The sequence below is a fragment of the Sinocyclocheilus rhinocerous genome, unplaced genomic scaffold (genome assembly GCF_001515625.1).
Source record: "Sinocyclocheilus rhinocerous isolate Xijiao unplaced genomic scaffold, SAMN03320098_v1.1 scaffold1326, whole genome shotgun sequence".
Lineage (NCBI taxonomy): Eukaryota > Metazoa > Chordata > Actinopteri > Cypriniformes > Cyprinidae > Sinocyclocheilus > Sinocyclocheilus rhinocerous.
Window position 1 is genome coordinate 233,966 of NW_015659713.1, and position 19,902 is coordinate 253,867.

General features: G+C 35.8%; 2 protein-coding genes and 1 long non-coding RNA gene across 3 annotated transcripts in view; 2 read left to right on the forward strand and 1 right to left on the reverse strand.

Moving 5' to 3' along the window:
• Positions 1–2,912, forward strand: part of LOC107724152 (glutamate receptor ionotropic, kainate 5-like) — a 59,654-nt gene extending 56,742 nt beyond the window's left edge. The window contains exons 20-21 of the mRNA XM_016532956.1: positions 843–1,009; positions 1,809–2,912. Of these exons, the coding sequence (XP_016388442.1) occupies positions 843–1,009; positions 1,809–2,414 (773 nt within the window). The 3' untranslated portion in view covers positions 2,415–2,912. The remainder of the gene's footprint in view (positions 1–842; positions 1,010–1,808) is intronic.
• Positions 2,913–3,737: 825 nt separating this feature from the next.
• Positions 3,738–12,442, reverse strand: LOC107724154 (uncharacterized). The gene is made up of 5 exons (XR_001637998.1): positions 12,118–12,442; positions 6,198–6,301; positions 5,731–5,753; positions 4,870–4,901; positions 3,738–4,710 (listed from the first exon to the last, which is right to left on the reverse strand). It is a non-coding gene; the product is annotated as an uncharacterized LOC107724154 (long non-coding RNA).
• A 4,411-nt stretch (positions 12,443–16,853) lies between these two features.
• LOC107724153 (carcinoembryonic antigen-related cell adhesion molecule 1-like) lies at positions 16,854–19,153 on the forward strand. Its single transcript, XM_016532957.1, has 4 exons — positions 16,854–16,872; positions 17,609–17,929; positions 18,622–18,897; positions 19,005–19,153. The coding sequence occupies exons 1-4, from the start codon at positions 16,854–16,856 to the stop codon at positions 19,151–19,153; spliced, it is 765 nt and encodes a 254-aa protein (XP_016388443.1).
• Positions 19,154–19,902: the final 749 nt, after the last annotated feature.

Genomic DNA, 19,902 nt, shown 5'->3' on the forward strand with positions numbered 1-19,902 from the left:
ATCCATCATAAAAAGTATTCCACATGGCTAGCATATTCTCACTGGAGCTGACGCTACGCCTACGTCCTACATCATCCGCTGGAACGCCACTCTCTTGTGAACACATGTAGGACAGTTAGCGAAAGATAGAGATAACGGTTTTAAAGTTTTTAATATGGATATATTTAAAATTAATTTTAAAATTTTGATTAATTTTAATTAAAATATTACATTTATTTATATATGGATATTTTTCTTACACAAATGCATCGTTTCGCTTCAGAAGGCCTTTATTAACCCCCGGAGCAGTGTGGAATACTCTTTATGATGGATGGATGCAGTTTTTTGTGCTTCAAAATCTTGACCACCATTCACTGCCATTATAAAGCTTGGAAGAACCAGGACATTTGTTAATATAACTCCAATTTTATTCATCTAAAAGAAGAAAGTCATATACAGCTAGGATGGCTTGAGGGTGAGTAAGTCATTTTAATTTTGGGGTGAACTATCCCTTTAAGTCAATTGTTAGAAAGTGAATTGTAAGAAAGGGACTGGGTTTAGGTGGACTAAATGATTGGAAAAGTCTGACATGCATCACCAGAGAGAAGTCTGTCATTTCTGGAAGATCAATTATGACATTTTGATTAAAAATGATCAAATGATCAATGAGGTCAAAACTAATTTTTAAAAAATGAAACACAATGGATGAATTATTCACAATAAGCTCAATTGCATTTACAAAATAGATAAGGTGAATTTCCACTTCATGCCGACTTTAGAAAAGTATATTTATTATTTTCTCTGTCTGTGATTAAAGATTCATAGATGCAGATTGTTTAAAAGTGTTTAATTGGCTGTTGCAGGTCTTGGGATGGAGAACATTGGCGGTATATTTGTGGTGTTAATCTGTGGCCTGATTATTGCTGTGTTTGTGGCTGTGATGGAGTTTGTGTGGTCCACACGCCGATCAGCTGAAACAGACGAGGTACGGCCTCTCTCCTGCGACCGCCAATATCACAGTCACTCTACAGTAGGTTACAAAGCAACCCGCCGACTCCTCGCCTTAGTGTGTGTCGTAGTGAAGTCCAAGTCAGTGGTTGTGTTACGGTGTGCATGACTACTTGTGTAAAAATCTGTAATACATACTTCTGTGATATATACAAAAGGTAAAAAAACTAAACATTTTTTTTAATGAGTTTGAAAGAAGTATCTTATTCTCTCCAAGGCTGCATTCATTTGTTTAACAATACAGTTAGAAACAGAAATATTGTGAAATCTGAAATAACTGCTTTATATTTTTATGTAAACAGGATTCTTTGATGAATAGAAAGTTCAGTAAACAGCATTTATTTAAAATGTAAATCTTTTGTGATATTCTAAATGTCTTTATTTTCTTTATTAAATATTACTTAACCCAGACTTTTGAATGGTAGTGTTTCACAGTTTCCACAAAAATATTCAGCAGCATAACTGTTTTCAACATTGATAATAATAAGAAATGTTTCTTGAGCAGCAAATCAGCATATTAGAATGATTTCCGAATAATATTTTGCGACATTACTGTTTTCACTGTATTTTTGATTAAATACATGCAGCCTTGATGAGCATTAAAGACTTCTTTCAAAAACTGTATTTATAAAAAAAAAATAAAAAATAAAAAAAAATATATATATATATACAAAAAATGTATTTATTCCAAATGGTAGTGCTTATGTTGCTATATATGCTAAGATATATATATAAATTGTGATATATATGTGTGTATATAGCTGTGATAAATACTAATCTTCCTTTGTTCAAGCGTTTAATATATTTTTCTAAATGTTCAGGTGTCTGTATGTCAAGAGATGTTGACAGAGTTCCGTAACGCCGTTTCCTGCAAGAAAAGTTCTCGTCTTCGCCGCCGCCGACCCCTGTCCAGCTCTCTGGCCCTTCGACACCCCACTCGCATCACTTTAGGGGCCCCGAGGCCCCTGCACCTTGTCCGAGAGATGCGCCTTAGCAACGGAAAGCTCTACAGCGGTACTGGACCCCTGACAGGAAGTTCAGGGCCAGGAGGAGGCCCCTCAGACATGGGCCCCGGCCCCCAGCGACTTCTGGAGGACCCGTTAGTTGCCAACAGCACCCCCACAGTGGCCCTGGGTCCACCTGCAGTGACAGTGCCTCTGCCACGGGGCTGCACTCATGTGCGCATTTGCCAGGAGTGCCGGCGTATCCAGAGTCTACGCACAACCTCTTGCACACGCATCCCTCCCTCTTCTGGCCCTCTGCCTCGCCTGGCCCCGCCCCCTCCACACTCATCCTCCAATACAGACAGCGAAGGCGGCGGTGGGCCGAGCCCGTGCCGGATAGGCCACTCCCCGCCAGCAAAAGGCTGCACTTTACCACCACCTCAGTCTAGCAACAACACAGACCTGATGGGAGAGCAGAAATGAGAGCAGAGAGACTGACAAAAGGGGGAGACAAAATTATGACTCGTTTTTGCAATATTTGCCCCTTTTGTTCAAAATCACAGACAACTGCGCTTTCCATCTTTTATTTGGTACGAGAGCATTGTGCTTTTTTTTTTTTTGCTTTTTTTTTTAATAGCCATGCGTCACATCAATGATTCTTTTGTACTACTGAACAATGTACTATAACACTGACCGTGTCTGAAACAACCTTGAAAATGTGATGGTAAAGATTTAAGACTCTCAGTCTGAGGATTTAGAAATGCTTCACGGCAGGCAGCACAGAGATATTAAACTTCCCCGTGATTCTGACCTTCAGGCAGCACACAGACGTCTGCTTGCGATCAGAGGCACAGACTCTCCTTCCCTTCAATGACTGAACTCGGTCTCTATGTTACGATAGAGGTCATACACAGGAAGTAGCACAGCGATGCTCTCTTTTGGACATCATTGTCTCAATGATACTGTCCAGATCAGAGCCAGACCGCGACAGAATGAGAGCACATGCGTTAACGGAGGACAAAAACGCTATGAAACACAAACTTGTTAATTAAAAAGATATTCTAAACAGATATTCTTACTTTTCTGTACTGTACTTATTTTTAAATTCACTGTCTGTGTAATTTAATTCTGGGGTTGTGTTGTCTGAATTGGAAATTAAAAATAGAGATACTTTATTGATACTGAGGAGATCAACTCTGACTGAATATGTATGTTATTTGAAATGAGGAGCTGTGTGTTCATTAAAACGTGGACTTTGATCTGTCTGCAAGAACTTTTGAGTCCGTAAATAGTGCTGAAAATCACACCACATACCTCAAGCCAAATTTGCACTCATGTGCTTGTCTGCATTCACCACAGATCAGAGTTTTTTAGAAACAGAAAGTCAGACATCTGATGTTGTGGTTCAGCTTAACATTTTTCCCACACACATCAGTGCACTGAAAATGACTGATGGAATTAAGAAGAAAATAGAAGAATCACAGATGTTCCAAAATGGCACTGAACCTCTTTTTTTATTATTATTCTTTAAAATGTTTCTATACAAATGTGTATTGCATATAAAATGATGGTTATTTACATTAATATTACATTACATTTTGAGGTGCAGAGGATATTTTAAATGAATGTATCAGCGGGTGAGTTTTTAGAGGTTGAGGAGCTTTTCCAACCAGTTGATCATGTAATGTTAAAACTATAGGCAAAAAAAAAAATCCTTTGGAATACAAATCTGTACTAAAAAATCCATACTAATTTGTTTTTAACAACATTAATTTTTCCATTTTTTTATTGTACTTTTTTTTTTTAATTGTCGACCCTTATGCTGTGTACAGACTGGATTGTGTTTTTCTGCAGGCAATTTTGTTATTCTAAATCTAAATCAAAGCCCACAAAGTGATGAAAATAAAGGGACACTTAGGAATAAATGTTCACAGTGAGTATGTATTGGTATGTATTTAAATCAGCTCATTTCTTTCATTTTAAGAAGTGCTAAGATTTGTGACTTTTTGCATAGACCACACAGACTCAAGTCTAGCTCTAAAAAGAGAACAAGCACGCTTTTTAAACACTGTTAGTGTCAGTTTTTGGGCCATATTGGCAGGGGATTTTTTTTGTCATTTTTGCTTTTTTATTTTGATAGGACAGTAGGTTTTGACAGGAAGCGAAGTATGTGAGAGAGAGGGGGATGGGGTCGGGAAAGGCGGCTATCAGTCCATTCACAGCAAGAACGATAACAATAACGATAAATTCATAATTGTCCATAGCTAACGGACTATGACGTTTTGTTTATTATAAGCTGGAGTTTTGTTGTCTGCTGCTATAAATGCTCAAGCTCTTTAAAGTCAGATGGTCAATGGTTTTGTCCTCCATCAGCTGGAAAAAGGTGATTCCAACAATATTGTTCCTCTGTCATTATCATTATAGCTGGGGTGTGGACTTCCCTATTATTAGAATTAGAATGATTATTAAAATGTTATAGTTGTCGTCCTTGGTGTGATCGGCCCTTTATTGTCTCTACTGTTCAAACACCTCATTAACAGAAATCTGTAGTGGATGTGACGTTTGTACTCAAAATCAGTCTTTTTTCACCTGTGCGTACACAGTTTCCTGGCTCTGCTGTGTGGAAACCCAAAGCAGTCTGATTGGCTGAGGCTCGCAGTGACGCTGATCCTGACCGACCACTGAAGGAAACCGCAGCGTATTCAATGTCCCCCGATGACGAGGTGCTTCTGTTAGCTTTACCTGGTTTCAGTATTGTGACATCAGAATATGTGACATCCTAATACAGGTAAAGAGAAGTTGAGTCATTTACAGAAGCTCATGGTTTGACACTTGTGAAATATGACTTGTTTATGAGATTAGGGATTGATTGCATCTTTCACTAAATAACTTTTTCTCCCACAGTTGAGATGTTGTTCTCAGCAGCAGGAAGTCTCACCTGTTGTAGGTCACTGGGGCTATGAGTTGTGTCTAGTAAAGAGGTAAAACACTGGTCAAATAGCATCATGATACATGGTTTCATAGAAGAGGAATGGAATCAAAGGTCTAAAGGCGTGACTTAGAAGTGCAAGAGCAAAGGGGAAAGTAAAGAGCCCCCTATACAATCCCGTCTGAAAGTCTGTCCCCATGATTTTGTAATCCGTACTCACCAATTTTTTGAAGCCATACCCTCAATTTTGCAATTTGTACTTACAGATCCATAAATGGCATCCTCAGATTTGCATAAGATTAATTAATTAATTTTAAAATCTGTTCCTATTTGCATTTACTCATAGAAGATACTTTTATCTACAGAAATTTACAAATGAGAAACATAAAAGTAATTTATCATGCAAGAATTAGCAATATGTTCAGTTTCACAATGATTATTTCCTTTAAAAAGGGAGAGTTTAAACAGCCCATGTTAAGTTTATACTTACAATAAGTGAAATTGCTGCCGGCTCTTCTTCCATGTGTAGCAAAACATAAAAAAAATAAATGTTAAAGGTGTTTTAACATCTTGTGATAACCTTATGCTGAATACTGAACATGATAATGAATTTATTAGTTACAGCTCAGCCACTTTACTATTGTTTTTACTGTGATTCAGTATGTGCTTTTTGTTAGTTTCAGTGAAGATAAAGACAGTGATGGAGTATGTTGTGTTTGTATAAATATGTCTAATGCTGGCACATTATCTTGGTTTTACTGTGCTGGATTAATCATATTAATCAAAAACTGAATAAAAATAGCAGTTTCACAATGATTATTTCCTTTAAAAAGGGAGATTTTAAACAGCCCATGTTAAGTTAATACTTACAATAAGTGAAATTGCTGCCGGCTCTTCTTCCATGTGTAGCAAAACATAAAAAAAGAAATGTTAAAGGTGTTTTAACATCTTGTGATAACCTTATACTGAATACTGAACATGATAATGAATTTATTAGTTACAGCTCAGCCACTTTACTATTGTTTTTACTGTGATTCAGTATGTGCTTTTTGTTAGTTTCAGTGAAGATAAAGACAGTGATGGAGTATGTTGTGTTTGTATAAATATGTCTAATGCTGGCACATTATCTTGGTTTTACTGTGCTGGATTAATCATATTAATCAAAAACTGAATAAAAATAGATCTAAATCAATTTTATGAAAAATTAAAGAACCTTTGAAAATGGATTTGATCATTTAAAACCCTGTGTAGCAAAAGTTATTAATTTATTTTATTTTTTTTGCTTTGCTAGTTGGCTGATGCATTTGCTAAATGCTAAATGTTTTGTAGTAACATACCGTCTGTTGCGTAGGAATAAATACCCCACAACAGCTATAATCATAGTGATGAGCAGCAGTCACAATCCCTACAGCCTCAGCGGTGGACAGAACAGGAGGACTGCCTGTGGACAGGTAATAAACCAGCAATGTAAATCAGTAGTAAGTCTGGGGGTGAAACAGCATTCATGATTGTAATGCGCACTTTCTATTCACTTTCACCACTGACTCAGAGTATTAAACTTTGGTGATTCATTGTGATACTAACAAGAATGATACCTAAAATTGTGCTTCTTATTTTCACCTTGCAGACACTAAAATGGGTGATAAAACTGTGGGATTAGGAACCATTACAGCAGAGGCAAGCAACTCTCATTCTTCAGAAAACTTAAAAATGTAGTTAAAAGGTTATAATTGTTTCATTTTTTACACAATAGCCAAATAACGCTTCAGTTAATATGTAGGCTAATTAAGGCAAGACACTACAGGCAAAAACTTTTTTTATGTGTGGGTCAATTTTTAAGATTTTTTGATTCTGTTTGATTTCTGTGACGTGTTGTTTCAGACTAGTGGAAAGGAAACAAGAATATACATTCAGGTTTTTATTTTATTGCACTTTACTATTTGTTTGCGCCTGTAGATTTCAGTTACAGTATATATATTTAAAGGTTATTTTCTTAAAAAAAGTGTTTTTTTCCCCCTGCACTGAGCCAGAAATCTCCACTTTAGTAGCACTTACATACACCAAACTTTCCACTTTTATTCCTATCCTATCCTAACTCAGAGGTTTGTTCTGGTGAGTCTGCAGTGGTCAGTTTACAGGTTGCAATTACGAGTTCTACAAGGACACGTTGGAATCTCATAATTAAAGGGTTAGTTTTAATGTATTTTTAATATAACTCCGATTGGATTCGTCTGAAAGAAAAAAGTCACATACACCTAGGATGCTTCGAGGGTGAGTAAAACACAGGCTAATATTCATTTTTGGGTGAACTAACCCTTTAAGGTAATTATGGCATGGTGTGGATGCACCTTTGCTTATAGTCAGACCATCAGCATTACAACAGTTCATTAAACAAGAACTTAATATACTAATTTTTTTTAAAACAAAATATTGCTAGGTATTTGTCTATTTTTGCTCCATTAACAAAAATGACGAAAGGTCCTGTCCACTGGTGGCACTCCTGAATAAATCTTGTTTATTTGTTTGCGCCTGTAGATTTCAGTTACAGTATATGTATTTAAAGGTTATTTTCTTAAAAAAAGTGTTTTTTTTTCCCCCTGCACTGAGCCAGAAATCTCCACTTTAGTAGCACTTACATACACCAAACTTTCCACTTTTATTCCTATCCTATCCTAACTCAGAGGTTTGTTCTGGTGAGTCTGCAGTGGTCAGTTTACAGGTTGCAATTACGAGTTCTACAAGGACACGTTGGAATCTCATAATTAAAGGGTTAGTTTTAATGTATTTTTAATATAACTCCGATTGGATTCGTCTGAAAGAAAAAAGTCACATACACCTAGGATGCTTCGAGGGTGAGTAAAACACAGGCTAATATTCATTTTTGGGTGAACTAACCCTTTAAGGTAATTATGGCATGGTGTGGATGCACCTTTGCTTATAGTCAGACCATCAGCATTACAACAGTTCATTAAACAAGAACTTAATATACTAATTTTTTTTAAAACAAAATATTGCTAGGTATTTGTCTATTTTTGCTCCATTAACAAAAATGACGAAAGGTCCTGTCCACTGGTGGCACTCCTGAATAAATCTTGTTGATCAAATTAGTCAATGATTCAATGACTCATTCATAAAGACAGTTTACTATTGACAAGGGATGGGCAGCATTTCAGATACATGTATTTAAAATACATATCTGAAATACAAAATGTTGTATTTTGTATTTTAAAGCCTTTGGAAAAAATAAAATGTAATTTGTATTTAAATACATTTAAGATAATTTTCTATTTTCAAAATACATAAAATACTTTGTGCCAGACTGCCAGTCAACCTCTTTATCAGGGTGCTGATATTGTGCATCAACTAGTTCAGACACCTCCCCTACCCCCAACCCCCAATATTCATGCATGTGAGCTGCAGCTCTACAGCTCCATTCAGCATTGGGTGGGGGACTTTTCTGGAATAATATAGGGTGAGGATGTCATGGTCAATTGTACATGCTGATTAAAGTTAAAATAGTGCATCATTCAGATTTGCCTTCAGTTAACATGAAAGAATAAAAGAGCACCAACAACAAGGGGAAAAATAGCGTTAGCCAATCAGTTTTGATAGTTAGCCTAATCGTTGTTGTTTTTTTATCAACTAGCTTCTCAAATGTGTTTAAAGCAGTGGTGTAGTGGAGGGTATACGCAGGTATACGGCGTATACCCACTTCTTCATCAGTCGCAATCAAGCTCTTACCAGGCATACTAGAAACTTCTAGGCAGGTGTGTTGAGGCAAGCTGGAGCTAAACTCTGCAGGACACCGGCCCTCCAGGACCGAGTTTGGGCAGCCCTGTACTAGAGGTTCTGACAAAATGTTAATTGCTGCAGTCTATTTTTTAAATTTGTTTTAATTATTGCAAAATCTGCTCCTCTTCTGTGGCAAATTTTAATTTCATAATGATTCTTACTCCGTGAAGTCAAGCAGCAGAAGTTAAGTGACAATATGCAAATACTACTGGCCCATTTTGGGGTGAACTAAATATACAAGACTAGTTTTACACGTCACTGTTTATAACACATGTCATGGGGCATAAATTAAGAGTATACCCACTTCTCCAGGCACCACTACACCACTGGTTTAAAGCATTACTGCATGTTAGGGCAGGGTGATATGACAATACACATTGTGGCAATAATATAAAGTGTGAATAGTTAAATGAAGTGTGAATTGATTGAACGTTTTCTAAATCGTTTACATAGAAAAAGGCCTATCGCTATCGGGGTAAGCAAATATATCCATGCAGTTTTTAGTGGGAAAACGCTGGAGTGGAAAAAGAATCATGGACAAATGGTTGAGTAATAGAGTGTGACGTGCTTGGTGCAGTTGCACTTATTTTAAGTGCAGTATGCCGCGAAAGGAAATTTTAATTCACACTTTTAAATTCAGGTTTTTTTTGTGTGCGCGTGCTCAGAGACTGGAGTGGAACGCCGACAAGTAGGCCTATACTTTTGACTTAAAGTATGGAATGAATAATGTGCCAAAATTAAACAGACAAATTTCGCAAACAAACTTGATCTGCTTTGCAAAGGAAAACTCGACTGGCAAACAAACGGAAAGCGATTTGCAAATGCAATGGTCAGAGTGAACGAAATCGCAGAGGTGTCAAATAAACGTATGCTTTACAAATATACATGAGCGTACATCATATTTCACAAATCAATGCTACGAATTGCATGTAACCTTTGAAAAAATACCAAATTTAGTGCATACAAATGCTGGGCTGTTTTGATTGTGAGACACTCGCCCTTTTATGCCATCACTTGGCTTGATTTTCTCACAAATTGAGCAACTTCCTATTTCAAAACAGCAGATGGCGCTATGGGTGATTTTACAATAGTCTCCCGGGAGAAGCGCTGAAACACGTTTATGAAAATGAGCGGTGAACAGGTGGGTTTCTGTCTTACTGTATCTATAATTAACCTTACGTTTATTTGTTACACCTCTACGATTTCGCTCACTCTGACCATTGTATTTGCAAATCGCTTTCTGTTTGTTTGCGAGTCGAGTATTCCTTTGCAAAGCAGATCAAGTTTGTTTGCAAAATACTGGATTTGTTTGTTTAATTTCGACACATTATTCACTCCATAAAAAAGGCTCTTTCACACGGGACGTGGAATCATCTGGCACTTTCTCTCGTAGTGGAAGCGGTTTGTGCAGTTGAAGCCTTGTTCATACTTTCACCTGCCTCTACACCGCGAACCTGCTGATTGCGCGCTCCTTCCTAGTTTGTCAAACAATCATTTCGTGAGAACTTTAGGAATAAATAGATTTCTTCACATATTAACTGATTGTGGGTCATTTTGGAGGACACATGTGAAAATGTTTTTGAGTACACTACTTAAACCCACAAAAAAGAATCAAAGAATCGTGTAAAACCCAGTAAACTTGAGATTATGACTTGTGACATTAGAACAAAACATACTGTATGAATATGATAACATATGTGTAGCCTATAACACTAAATTGAACAATACTGATTATTGATTACTACTGATAGCCTACAAAAAAAAACAAAAAACTTTGAGCAAGTAATTAAAGGGGTCATGAATTGAAAAATCAACTTTTACTTGAGCTTTTGATATATACAAGGTCATCGTACTTAAAGAATATCCTGTAAGTTTCAGAACTGAAAACATCCTTGTTACTGAAATAAAAGCTTTTATTGACATCAGGCCCAGCAAACACCAGATCCTGAAATGTGCCTACCTATGACATAATAGATAGGTTAAACTCCGCCTCCACAGAAGAATATCAACGCCTAATTCTGTAGCCCCGCCCACTGATTCCCGCATGACATAGGGAAATAACATAATTGGCGCTAAACCGGATCGAGCAACCAAGCAATAACATTACACATGCCGTTGAAGATCACAATATATTGTGCAGTTGCTGGTTGTGGAAGAACACAGTCGCTGCATAACCTTCCTTCAGATTCAAATATTAGGAATGCGTGGTTGAACTTTATTTTTAATGAAGTTTCAGCTCACATGAGTAAATCATTGATGGTTTGTTCGCTTTATTTCACCGCGCGGATTCCGTTGGAAACAAGACACAGGTCGACGCTGGATTTGCAGAGAGACTGAGATTAAAAACCAGTGCTGTGCTGTCTATATTGGATCCGACAGGAATGGCGCAGCACACATATGTGAGTAAAAAATATTTGTACTGTGTCACTATTGCTTTGTTAGAGATCGCTTGATATGTACTGATTATATGTATGTGTCTAACCAAAGTCACAGAAGGCTCCAACTATGAAGGACACAGAGAAAGTTACACAGACACACAGAAAGTTAGTTTACTATGCAAAACTATTATCCAATCATAGCAGTGGGTGTTTACTTCCAAGTCTTCAATGCGGCACGGCCATAAAAAACCAAGCATTTCTCGAGCTGGCATCAAAACCAGGGTAGAAAATAACCTATTACTTATTGATTTTGATGTTTTTTAATGTAAAAACCATGCGAATGTCATAAGTGGACCTCAGACAACAGTATAAAATAAAATAAAAAAGTCAGTTCATGACCCCTTTAAATGTATACTTTCTAATTTGAATAAACTTTATATACAACAAAATAAATTTTACATGAAATAATTATAATTTTATTTTTTGCATTCAGATTAAGTCCAGATAGATTTTAGCCTATAGGGATGTCTACATTGGATGGCAAATTTCACATGTATTTTCAAAATACAAAATACTGTATTTGTATTTAAATACATTTTTCCACACAGTATTTTGTATTTATGCCCATCTCTGCTATTGATACTGGCTTAAATATGTAAACCGAAAAAAGAGTCTATACCCCACCACTAACACACAAACTCTGTCTAGAATACTCAAACGCAGACATTTGGAGTGATACATTCAGGGAAAAGTCCCAGCAATATGGGACCTAATGTGCCACTCAGCCAATCAAATTCAAGGACCAGGTTGTTGCTGAAATTTGACCCCTGTCAGATTATTGCTCTTCTTAGTCCCCAGAATTGTTAGGTTTATGGGTAGAGGTGGGTTAGAAAATAAAAAGGAAAAAGAGTTTTGACAGATATATATATATATATGTGTGTGTGTATGTATGTATGTAAAATGACAGTAGCCTACTTATAATGCTTAATACGATCAGGCTAATGTGCTACTAGGCCTTCTACTTAAAATAACAGCAACAGTTTCTTTAGATGCCTTGGTCAATTTAAATGACCATTTACTTGCATACCTTCTAACACTGTACGAGTGGTTTGTCCTGTATGACTGCTGCTAGGGTAGGTTGTGTAGGCACAGCTGTAAACTCCCTGATCACTCATCTTCACATCTTTGATGATGATGGAGGCCTCATAGATCGGAGGAGAGCTCTTACTGAAGCTGACTCTGTCTTTCAGGAATGTGTCATGCAGAGAAAGACCATGGTCCATGCTAAAGACCATGATTTCACATTTACTGGACTCATTCTGCCACGTCCACTGCATTTGTTGTATTTTGTCTTCTGTGTTTCCATGGATATATTGGCACAACAGTGTGACATCATAACCCTGGTACCCAGTAACTTTAAGATTAGTGACAACTTTCTGTCCATGCAGTACTGGAAAAAAAAGAGAGAGTATAACATAATAACATAAGGAAAGAAGCTTTCCTTATATACATGTCTAATATACATATTTCCTTAAATACATAATGTCTAATATAATCAACAAAGAATATTTAATTTTATGTTTATCCATCATTCTTAGTGAGTTCTTGGCAAATGCAAATGCAAAAAAAATTTTTGAATATATTCAGTAAATCAGTTCAGATCAACAGAAGGAGAGATATTTAGAGGAAATGATACAGGAAAAGAAAAATGATTAAAATCAATATCTTTTCACCATCTCAAACAGAAAACTTTGTAAAGATAGTTTGTAAATGTTACAAGAGATGATATAAATACTGTACGAAGGCTATGTTCTGGTGAACTAGATTTAGCACTATAATCATTTCACGAAGAATTTTGATCATATAGCTATTAACTTTATACTGCATTTTGCAGTCGAGAACACAAAAATGATGCATTAAACTTACTGCATAATTTCTCTATTGAATATTTAGGAGAAAAAACGGCAGCATATGACATTAGTTCAGTTTTTTAAATGCGAAAAACGCAGTAATAATTCACTAACCTGTAAACACAGTGGTGCAAGACAGCAGTAGAGGAATGAACACATTTTGTAAGTCCATCACAAGCTTTCATTTCAACAGAGCAATGACACACGCTGTGTTACACCAGTTCATCTTATAAAAAACTGTTCAAAGTTCAGTCACGTAAAGGGAAGTTAAAACAGCTGCCTACAGCCCTGACAACTTGTAGATGAAGCAGAAAAAGCAGAAATGCTGAGAGCAGATATATTTCCTAGAAACTGCATTTATAGAGTGGTGAAAAATGGTGCTGCATTTATACAATGGTACATTGTATACATTTCTGGTTTTGACTAAAAATCACATTTAATGACTCTAATCAACTTCAAGAAAAAAAAATATTACAATTAATTGATTCCACAAAAATTATTTTATTTTTGTTTTAATATTTCAGAAATAGCATTACATCTAAAGAATCTTTATCTTTACATTAGATGTTGATGTTGATGTTGATGGTCACTTGTTAGATTTCCACAAGATCAAGGTTTTACATTAATGGAATTACCAAAAAATATTGTAATCAATGTTCTGTGTGTGTCTGCTACTGTATGTATAGTATATGTTTATTGATTATATAACTTGGAGCTGGAGCTGAGCCTGTGTGTGTTGGTCATTTGTTACAATTGTGTCAAATGTCTGATTTTGGTGACTCCAGTAGAAATGATCAATATTAATATTTTGTTTGTAAAGTGTTTTTGAGGTTGTTCAAATAAAAGAAGTGTGGAATAACATAGGCTAGTAAAACTAAAACTAATTAAGTATAATTTTATATTTCCATCGAGTCAATTATATTTTATTATTTCTTCAACTTGAATAAATCCGGTTAATTCAGATGTAACGTGACTGACATGATCAAATGCTAAGTCTTGACTCATGTTAATATCGAGCGCTGGGTGGCGCAGTGAGCTCTCTGCATTCTATAACAGTCGTTTAAATAGTTCCGATGATTTATGCAGCAGCTGCAGCTCCTGACAGATGAGAACTCGGTTATGGTTTCTCATGGTTTGTACTGGACACTGTGGATGTTGTCGTGTTTTGGTGAGTCTTTTTAGAAATTCAGAAAAACAGAAGATGTTTAGGGTGTTTTGGTGTGGTGTTTAGTTTCTGTATTAAATAACTGGTTAGTTGGGCCTATTTTAATGATGTAATTGAAAAAAAAATGTATGTCTGCCAACTAAAACTTCAACTATAAAAGTAAAAAATGTACTACAGTAAGTTAAATATTTATTGCAGAAAAATGTAAGTATTCCTCCTTTTGTCTTTCTTACTTTCTTTGACATAGTAGGACAATATTTAGGTGAAGATCTGCAGTTTTCTGGAGCAGTAGGAGGAAGTGTGGTGTTCGCTCCTGATAACCTGCCCTCCACATCAATTGATGCAGTTCAGTGGCATTTTGGAACAACTGTTATATTGACAGCAACTTTAATAGTCCCAGCATACAGAGACAGAGTCAGTTTTGACAGAAACAGGAATTTGACAGATTCTGGAATATATAGACTGACTGTAGAAACTACTTCAGATCAGGAGAAACTTCACTACAAGTGTTTGGCGAGTGTGTTGCTAAAAATGCTTTAGTATATTTACCATAAGCTGCAGACCTAATGGATGATTGTACGAAATGAATTTGTGAAAGGGAGAACAGCAATTTAATATGTTGTAAATAAAATGTGTGTGTAAAAATTATGACAGTTAAAGTGGCAAGCAGAAATAATAAAAAGAATGTTATATTAATGATGATGATGATGATGATTTAGGTAACGATTGGCACATGTTATTCGCAGTGATCTGTGTGGTTTTCTCTAGTAAACCAGCTTTACATAGATGGGCATTACTTCTTACATTCTCATGTCCCAAAGGTTGATTTTTATTAAAACTATACATATTTAAACTTTTTAAAATGTTGTTACATGGAAATAATATTAAAACTGTCTTGGAAACTTTATAAACTACCTTTATAATTTACTTTAAAATGTCTTTTAGACTACAGATTTTTGATTGTTTGTTTGTTTTTTTACTCGTCTCAGACCCAGATTTTCAGTCTTCTATCATCTATAAAAATCCATTAAAATAAATTATACATATATTACAATTTATGATGATTTAAATAGAAACTGAAATAACCTTATTTCTATGAGGTGCACATATTCAAACATAAAGATTTATTTAATTTTTGATGGGCCTTCTGTACCACCAGCCTCTCTGGACTGTGTAGTCTGAGCTCAAATGTGAATTTGAAGTGGCTTTGTTTTTATAAACTTAGTTGGTTAGTTGCTAAATAAGTATTGTACTGGTTTTTTTTTTTAATGTAGCATAACAAATTCTCACTGTTTTTACAAACGGAATTAAATTCCGTACTCACTAAATGTGAAAGATTCGTTTTTAGATTCTGTGTCTTTGTTTTGTCTCTCTCACTCACACAGAAAGAATAACTAATGTCAGATTATTGGTAACTTATTGGTCCAGAAGAATCATTAATAGAGGGAGAATCATCTGCTGATTTGAGCTCAAAACTGATGAAATACAGACATTCTTCAGTGCTCAGTTTGTTCTAGATGGACCAGAAGATGGTTCGATTAGGGGTCAAAATGAGGTGGATTTAGGGTTTCATGTGTTGCTCTCTTACTCTGCAAATTCTGAACATGCTGCCTAATTCAGCTGGAAGTTTAATGGAACAGACACCAATGTGACCACAGACACATTCACCATAGATGAGACTGACTTCACACACAGTGGAGAATACATCTGCACAGCCTTTGAATACTGTCACAAAGAGAAGCGCCTCACAAAAACTTGCTTTACTAGTTACTGTGGTTAAAACTAACCTGAAATTAGCTAAGTTTTGATAAACAAAGCTTTGACTTACATTTACAACTCTATTTTCAAAAATACACAATAAACTAATTTTACTAATACATTTTTTTCTGCTATTCTACACACCTCTGTTGTAGCTTCTGCTCTTATTTTGTTTTAGAAATGTTGTGTTTTTTTTAAAATAATTGTCTGTTACTGTTCTTGTATGTTTACCATAGTAGGTGGAGGAGGAGGAGCATACCTGTCATCACTTGGGTACCAAAATCCAGGAGATCTGAGCGGAAGGGGTGATGGGGGGATGGGGATGATTGGTCAGGGTATCTGCAGGATTTTTAAGATCAAATTTTAGACTTTTTAAAGGCCTTTTTAAGACCTGCATAAATAAAATTAATACCATATGAGTGGGTAGCGCAATGTCTATGGTAACATATTAAACCTTAAAATGAAAAATGAGTCCAGAAGAATCATTAATAGAGGGAGAATCATCTGCTGATTTGAGCTCAAAACTGATGAAATACAGACATTCTTCAGTGCTCAGTTTGTTCTAGATGGACCAGAAAATGGTTCGATTAGGGGTCAAAATGAGGTGGATTTAGGGTTTCATGTGTTGCTCTCTTGAAAATTTAAGACTTTTTAAAGGCCTTTTTAAGACCTGCATAAATAAAATTAATACCATATGAGTGGGTAGCGCAATGTCTATGGTAACATATTAAACCTTAAAATGAAAAATGACTGTAAAAAACATGATTTACAGTTCAGATACAGGTTTTCACAAAAACAAAAAGTTGACCACAACACACCTCTGTTGTAGCTTCTGCTCTTATTTTGTTTTAGAAATGTTGTGTTTTTTTTAAAATAATTGTCTGTTACTGTTCTTGTATGTTTACCATAGTAGGTGGAGGAGGAGGAGCATACCTGTCATCACTTGGGTACCAAAATCCAGGAGATCTGAGCGGAAGGGGTGATGGGGGGATGGGGATGATTGGTCAGGGTATCTGCAGGATTTTTAAGATCAAATTTTAGACTTTTTAAAGGCCTTTTTAAGACCTGCATAAATAAAATTAATACCATATGAGTGGGTAGCGCAATGTCTATGGTAACATATTAAACCTTAAAATGAAAAATGACTGTAAAAAACATGATTTACAGTTCAGATACAGGTTTTCACAAAAACAAAAAGTTTAAAAAATGACGAACTTTACATTTCAGCCTTTAAACCATTTTTAAGAAAAGGTATGAGTCAAAAGTATCGATTATTATATTAAATGAAACAATTCTTATCAAACAATCGGGGGATACAAACATTAAAACAAAAGTCATGTTTTTTTTTGTTTTTTTTAAATCATGAAATTGTATTATTTGTGTCCTAAGAAGATGGAAAATAGCAATAACTTAATTTTCTGATTTCTCTTTATGGTCTTGCCCTTTTTAGTGTTAAAAGGCCAAATTCAGTATAAACCTTATTGATGATGCATACTTTGTGTAGCCTACATTTTAGAATGTCACGCAGTTTTAGTGTTTGAAATATTGTGCCTGTGTACCGACGAAACATGCTACCTATCAGATTGTGCTACCAAAATTATATTTGCATTGTTTTAAGGGTAAGGGTAGGTGTGGACGCGTAGGTTTAGGGTGAATAACTACAGCAGTTGTAGCAGATAAAAAGTATGCTGTCTAGTGCAATTAGTGAATAACTCTTTCTTTCTTTCTTTCTTTCTTTGACATAGGCCAGTATTTAGGAGAAGACCTGCAGTTTTCTGGTCAGGCTAATGGAGCAGTAGGAGGAAGTGTGGTGTTCGCTCCTGATAACCCGCCCTCCACATCATTTGATACAGTTCAGTGGCATTTTGGAACAACTATTATACTGACAGCACAGTCTGGTTCAACTGTAATAGCCTCAGCATACAGAGACAGAGTCAGTTTTGACAGAAACACTCTCGCTCTGGTGCTTTGGAACCTGAGACTGGATGATTCTGGAATATACAGACTAACTGTAGTAACTAGTGCTGGAGAGACACTTACAGGAGAAACTTCACTACAAGTGTTTGGTGAGTGTTTTGCTTAAACTTCTGTATTTAACATTAAAGCATCGGCTACATAGGCTTAATATATGATTATATGAAATTAATTTAATGTGTGGAAGGGGAAAAAGCGACATGAAGCAATTTAATATGCTGTAAATGAAACACGGATGTGTAAAAATGGCAAAAGTGACAAGCAGAAGTACTAATGAGAGTATAATAATAATATTTTAGATATGCACAAGCCTGCTGTTATTTGCAGTGAGCTTTGTGGTTAATTGTTACTGAACCAGATGTGCACAGATGAGTGTTACTTAGGGCACTCGCATGTTTAAACTTTTAAAAATGTTATTACATGGAAATCACGTTGAAACTGTCTTGAAAATTTGTAACTTTATCATTTATTTTGAAATAACTTTTAGACCATAGATTTTTGTTGTTTTACTCTTGTCTGAGACCCAGATTTTCAGTCTTCTATCAGCTATGAAAATCCATTAAAAATATAAATTACACGCTACAAACTATGACGATATAAATAGATACTGAAATAAACATAAACAGTCTATAGGGCGCACATATTCAAACATAAACATTCCTTTCATTGTTGATTGGCCTTCTGTACCACCCTTGACCACACTAAACGTGAAAATGTGAAAAGGTCACTAAATGTGAAAGACTCATTTTAAATCTAGTGTGTTTATTCTTTCTCACTCACACAGAAAAAATAACTAATGTCAGACTTATTGGTCCAGAAGATTTATTAATAGAGGGAGAATCATCTGCTAACATCAGCTCTGAGGGAACTGGCAGCATCACCTCTGTGCAGTGGATGAAAGATAACAGTCCTCTGTCTCCTAGCAACAGCATCATCTTCTCATCTGATAACAGATCAGTGTCCATCAGTCCAGTGCAGAGATCAGACAGTGGAGAATATCAATGTACATATAGAAACCCTATCAGCTCTGAGACGGCCAAACTCAGCCTGATCATCAACTGTGAGTGTTAAACATTCAAACATCAAGATGATTTGAGCTCAAACCTGATGAAATATAGACATTCTTCAGTGCTCAGTTTGTCAGTGAGTCTTTTGTTTGTACTCTAGATGGACCAGAAGATATTTCTATTAAGGGTGAGGATGTGGTGGATTTAGGGGTTCGCGTGTCGCTCTCTTGCTCTGCAAATTCTGAACCTGCTGCCTCGTTCAGCTGGAAGATTAATGGAACAGACACCAATGTGACCACAGGACACTGAAAAGCATCTACTGCAAGATGATATATCAGGCTGTATAATATTTTTAGTTATTATAAGGCATTATGTGCTCCACTAATGCCTTTTAATTATAAACTTGTGTTTCACAATGGACAAAGGTATTTTTTCCTTACTTAGTTCCTTTCAAAGTCACAAATACAGAAGTATATTTCTGTAACAGTAAAAGATTAGGGTCAAAGCCATTACCGTATACACTGAGTTATAAAAACGAAATGTCTGTTAATGACGTGAGAACATGACATACAAGTACTAATAACATAGGATCATATCTGCAGATCTGGTATTGTAATGATCATTTGCAGGCTCACATGGAATCTGCACACACACAACTCAGTAGAAAGCAGATTGAACACCAGTTCTTTAAGTCCTACACATTTGACATCCTGTCTGTGCTCATCTATTCAATATTTTTGACTAGTGTTTTTACATTTAAATATTAATTATATTTATGTTTATTTATAATGCATAAATTACTCAGGCGTAGCTATACTGTTGACCCCATGCATGAAACAGCTTCTCAGAAATCATCAGACACATCCTCATTCTTTCTTTTCTGCACTGGGCCAATAAAAGAAGATAAAACTGATAGTGGATAATGAAAAACAAAGGACACATTCATGAATAAAATCACCTTTAGACCTGAACACAACTTCACTCAAGTTCACTCAGGCAAAAGACATAAGGAAGTGACATTTTATTCTGGTCGTCAGGGGTGGACTGGGACACAATTT